A 6,000-nucleotide genomic window follows, 5' to 3' on the forward strand; every position below is an offset into this window, starting at 1 on the left:
TTTCTCCCATTCACTTCAATAGAAGAAAAGGCTGCAATAACCGTCCTGACTGTTTGACATACTGCCTAGTACATTTCTGTATCAGTTGCGATATATTATATATTGTGTATCTCCCCCCTTTTTTTTTTGTGTATGTTTATGCAATATATTTCCTTACTTTGTTGAAAAAACTCAATAAAACTTGTTGAAAAGAAAAGGCTGCAATACCTGTAAATCGCCACTAAATGTGTGTCCAACATTCACAATAAGCAAGTAGAAATGTAGAGGAAGCAGCGCTCGTACAAGTGCTACGGTCCCATCAAAACAGCTGATCGGCGGGGGTCCCGGGAGACGGACCCCGACCCATCAGCTATTGATGGCCTATCCTTAAGATAGGCCATACATTTTTATTGGCTGGAAAACACCTTTAAACTCCATAGTACCCACGGGTTACCCACAAGCTTAGGAAAGTTTATCCTGCACATCAATGTAGCCTATAGAGGATGTCTTCAAAAGCCTGGATGAATTTTTCTGTATAAAAAAGATTTAATGCAGATTTGTTTATAGAAATTAAAAGAGCAAAAGAAGGCAATATTACAAAGTGTCCCAAGTTAGGCCTCAAGCACACATCTGTTACCAAATATACAGCCATAAATCACGGATCCGCGAAACACGGACCGCACACAAATAGTTTCTGTGCGCAGTCCGTTGTTTTAACAAACCAGACGAATAGACAGGCCGAGACTGATCCGCAAAAAACAGATAGGAGTGGGACCTGTTCTATTTTTTGCAGAACGGACGCACAGAACCGTTAAAATAACGGGAGTGTGCATTGCCCTATAGAAATTAATGGGTCAGTGTGTTATCCGTTAAAAACACTGAAGCATTTCACTGAAGTGCGCTAGAGGCCTTATAGGACGAAACACAAGTACAAACTACTTTTATGTGTAGACTTACATGTAAATGTCTACTGGTGTAGGTCAGAGTTAAATATATTGGGCTACGGCGCCCACATATATTTTCCGTAGTTAAACAGTTAATAGAATATCCTTTTCTTACCATAGATAAGCCACAAGTTTCTAACTTCTGAGGGTGATTTAACATGTGGCAGATTTGTTGCAGGAATTTCTGTCCCATTCATGTGAATATGGTGTGCAGGAATCCATGCACATGCTGCAGAAACAACCTCATCACATGTTTGGAATGGATTTTTCAATCGTAAAAATTTCAGCAACAATTCTGCCGCATTCGCATTCACCTTAATTTTATCATTTATCGCAGTCTTTCAAAATACATCTTCTGTTTTTCCCTCAGGACCCATTGGAGGAGAAAGGTATTAATAATTCACCCCCATAGATTGGTTACCATGTCTTCTACAAACACTTTATTCCATAAGGCTAAGTTCACACTTGTGTTATATAATCCGTTACTCTGATCCGTTTTTAGTTCAGAATAAGGATAAAAAGGATCTGTCAAAGTTGACTGTTGGTCAGTTGTGTGGCCGTGTTTGTTTCATGAGAGCTTTAAAGACTTGGTTTTATCTGGACAACTTCTTCTTAAAAGCCGCTCATTGGTCAGCTGATTGTCCCCGATCCGGCAGATGATACCTGATGCTGCAGAGAGCCCCACATTACAAATGTATAAATAAACATTGTAATGTTGTAGCAGAAATGGCTATGTTAGGGTACGTATACACAGGTCGGATACGCTGCGGAAAGGTCTGCAGCGTATCTAACTAAGGCCCGCGGGGAATTCCAGACGAAAGTCTGGAACAAATTATGGTGCAGATTTTCTGCCGGATTCGTTGTTGCAAAAAGCAGAGGCGAGAAAAAAAAGAATATCGTAGCGATGCATCCCTTCTCCCATCTCCTTGTCTCTGGGCCTCTTGTGATGACGCTGCAGTCCATGTGACCGCTGCAGTCTGTGATTGGCTGTAGCAGTCACAGAGGATGGAACGTCATTCCAGGAGGCCTGCAGCATAGGGAACAGCGCAGGAAACAAGTAGCTGTAGGTAAAGCAACGCCAGTGGGAAAAGTATGGAGTTTTTAAATAAATTTAAACAGGCACATTTTTTTTTCAGATTTGCAATTTTTGCGGCGGATTCGCAGTGTTTCTGGCACAAAAATCGCAGCATTTCCTATTTGTTGCTGATTTTTACCTTCCCATTGAGTTCAAACTTCGCAACAAAAGTGCAACAATTCCGCAGCATAAACTGACATGCTAAAGACTGAAAATCTGCGCCGCAGGTCAATTTATGCACTTTTTCTCCGTAGATTTTTTCTGCAGCGTGTAAATGAGATTTGTTCAAATCTCATCCACTTTGCTGCTACTGTAATATGCGGCTGATTTTCTGTCTGCAAATCCAGACTAAATATTCACAACAAATCCGATCTGTGTGAACATAGCCTTAATAGATTCACAATGTTTGGCTGTTAATAGTCTAAGTAGTATTTGTAACAAATAACGTATTGCAAATAAGCTTGTCACTTCTTGCACACTCCTGTCTGTCTGCTCCAGTGAACTGTGACTATATATATATATATATATATGGATCTCATTGTATTATAGACATAGAAGCAAATCGTCCTGTGGATGGCTGAGTCGTGGGCTAAGAAGATTTACCAAGTGAGTAATGAATATAGTTTAATCTTTCTTGTCTCAGGACTATAATATGTACAATATTATACAATGTAGGTTGTAATCTTGCAGGTTGTATGACATTCACTGGAAGGTATGCAAAATATTTAGTGTGCCTATAGACAAATTCACGTAATGTAAGGTTGCTTCTGTTGCTATTAAAGGCACCACGTTTAATATTGGGATAGAAGAGATTTGTCATTGTTTTCATCAGCATACAGGTTTCTGTGTCACTTAAAGAAATGCAGAATGCTTAAAGAGGCTCTGTCACCAGATTATCAAATCCCTATCTCCTATTGCATGTGATCGGCGCTGCAATGTAGATAACAGTAACGTTTAGTTTTTTTTAAAAACGTTCATTTTTGGCCAAGTTATGAGCTATTTTATATATATGCAAATATAATTGTGTTTTTAACTGGGCGTGTTTACAGAAAAGATTCAGAAGTGTCAGGATTCTGAATACACATGACGTCCAGGCTGGATTTCATGTGTATTCATTATCAGGACACTTGATTAACGTTAATCTCTGTTTATGTGGCTGCACATCGCTGCTGTGTAAATCAATGGATGAGTGTATGATGACTGGTCACTGATTGGTCAGCGTCATACACGTAAACACGCCCAGTTAAAAACACAATACACGCCCAGTTGGACATAACGAAAAAAAAACGCCCAGTTGTCCATTTCAAAGCTCATTTGCATAAATATAAAATAGCTCATAACTTTGCCAAAAATGAAAGTTTTAAAAAAAACAAACAAACGTTACTGTTATCTACATTGCAGCGCCGATCACATGCAATAGGAGATAGGGATTTGAGAATCTGGTGACAGAGCCTCTTTAAGCATTCTGCATTTTTGTATAGGCATAGGAGGCATCACCTCTAGCCATGGCCCTTACAACGTACTGATACCGGGCAACGTCAGGATGTTGTATGTAACGCAGCGCTTAGTACGTTGAGTGCTATCCCATATAAACCCGACGCTGTTTAGCGTTAGGACCTTGTATGAGACGAAGCATGAGGGGACCCGGAAGGGAAAAGCGGAGAAGCAAAGAGGAGGTGAGCATCCAGTTTTTTTATTTTAGTATGATGGGGTGGGGGTAAGTATGGCGCACGACCAGCGGAAAGAGCAAACTGATTAATTAAGAAGCGTGAGCCTCTTAATAAATCTGTCACATCTTACTCTAGAGTAGTAAATACCTAAGACTAGCGTATGATACGCAAGTCTTAGTTAATCCGCCACAACATGTTCTGTATACACCAACAGTCAGAATGAAATGTATTATGTGTATATTATATATGTATATATTTTTTTTATATAGTTACATTTATATACATATTTTTTTGGGGCTGCAGCTCTCTTTTCAGCTGCCACAGGGGGCAGCGAGAAGAGGAATAAGGACGCTAACAAATTGGTGGCCCTTCATAACATCAAAGGCCCCCATATGGTGTCCCATGACATCAGACACAGACCAAGAGAGTCCACCAAAGACATCAGAAGCCCACCAAGAAGCACCAAAAACTTTGTAGACCCTGTTCAGAGGCACTAAAGACACAGAAGAGCCTTTCTGTCACACAAGACATCACAGAAGTGGCCTTTATCTTTTGAGGCCCTTTAGAGAGCTATGGCTTTCAGACGTTGGAGGCGATCAAGAGATTGGTGACTCCAAAACATCAGTGATCCAAAAAACCAGAGGACATCCTCATGATGCCCCAAGATAATGGTGGCCCAAAGATTTTGTAAGGCACCAAAGAAGACCCAAAAATATGATGCTCCTTCAGACTTTAGCTAGACCTGCCCAAGAGAGAGTATTTATATCAGGAGACATTATAGGGTCATTAAGAGGCTGGAGGCTCCCAAGACATCGGACGTCCCACCAACACACTGGAGACACCTAAAGGGTCCTAAATATTAGAGGACCCAATAGACATGGAAGACATGGATTGTTTTGTAGGGGCCAAAGAAGCACTAAAAGTTATCCAACGTCCCCTTTTCCAAGTCATTGAAGGCACTTTTTTTAAAATTACATTTATACATAAAAGAGTATGGCCCTAAACATTAGAGGCCATTTAGAGATCTGTGGCTTCAAGACAGCGGAGGTCCTCAAGACATCACTGATTCCAAGACATCAGAGACCCAAAATATCTGAGGCTCTATGAAAAATGGTGGACCCCAAGATGTTATAGGTCACCAGAGAACACCCCAAAGACACATTGCTCTCTGCGACTTCAGATAACCCTGCCCAAGAGAGCGTTTTTATAACATCAGGAGACATTATAGGGCCACTAAGAGAGTGGAGGCCGCCAGGACATCGGACGTCCCACCAACACACTGGAGACACCTAAGTGCTCCCAATAATCAGAGGACCCAATAGACATGGAAGACATTGTAGGTGCCAAAGAAGCACTCAATGTTATCTAACGTCCTCTTTTCCAAGTCATTGAAGGCCCATTTTTTTTATTACATTAGGCCCATTAGACATTACAGTAGTAGCCCTAAAAATCAGAGGCCCTTTGTAGATTAGTGGCTTCAAGACAGCGGAGGTCCTCAAGAGATCAGTGGTTCCAAGACATCAGAGACCCAAAATATCTGAGGCCCCATGAAAAATTGTGAACCCCAAGATGTTATAGGCCACCAAAGAACACCCCAAAGACATGATGCTCCTTGAGACTTCAGATAAACCTGCCCAAGAGAGCTGTTAATAACATCACGAGGCATTATAGGGCCCCTAAGAATGGAGGCTCCTAAGACATTGGAGGGTCCATGAAGACACCAAAAAAACGTAAAGAGCTGACACTAAGTCATAAGTTGAACTGGTTTACTGACCTGAATAGCGCTGTCTCTCTGATTCCAGAGCTGTTTTCTTTTCTCCTTACCCCCCCCCCCCCCGTTTCAGAGATATGGCTAGCTCTCTATTTGCTATAGTTAGCCAACAGGGCGTGAACTAATATCAGGCTGCCTAACACTAAGTTGTCAGCATCAGGGGCAGGGAGACTAGCTCCACCCCGTTGGCTAACTACAGCAAACTAACAGTTAGCCAACACAGTAGCAGACCATATCTCTAGAACAGAGGGGTCCAGGAAAAAAACAAAACAGAACTGGAATTGGAGACAGTGCTATTTTTGTCAGTAAACCAGTACAACTTATAAGACCTAGTGACTGGTGCTTTTTAAGGCCCCTCTAAACATTAGAGATCTGAAAGACATTGAAGGTGCCCTATAAACCCTCAAAGACATCCCATGTCCCCTTTTCAAGACATTGAAGGCCCATTTTTATTTGAAAACAAAAATAAAGTATGTTCATTAAATGTTTCCTGAACAAATTATTGGATTTGTTTGTAGTACAGAGTTCTGGGAAATAGGGAAGTTTTGAATGTGCAACTGT

General features: G+C 41.2%; 1 protein-coding gene across 1 annotated transcript in view; it reads left to right on the top strand.

The window, feature by feature from the left end:
* LOC142652509 (uncharacterized) overlaps positions 1-5,692 on the top strand; it is a 33,015-nt gene extending 27,323 nt beyond the window's left edge. Inside the window, exons 15-17 of the mRNA XM_075828159.1 lie at positions 1,294-1,312; positions 2,548-2,604; positions 3,972-5,692. Coding sequence (XP_075684274.1) covers positions 1,294-1,312; positions 2,548-2,604; positions 3,972-4,014 — 119 coding nt within the window. The 3' untranslated portion in view covers positions 4,015-5,692. The remainder of the gene's footprint in view (positions 1-1,293; positions 1,313-2,547; positions 2,605-3,971) is intronic.
* Positions 5,693-6,000: the final 308 nt, after the last annotated feature.

This window comes from Rhinoderma darwinii, chromosome 5, assembly GCF_050947455.1.
Source record: "Rhinoderma darwinii isolate aRhiDar2 chromosome 5, aRhiDar2.hap1, whole genome shotgun sequence".
Taxonomy (NCBI): domain Eukaryota; kingdom Metazoa; phylum Chordata; class Amphibia; order Anura; family Rhinodermatidae; genus Rhinoderma; species Rhinoderma darwinii.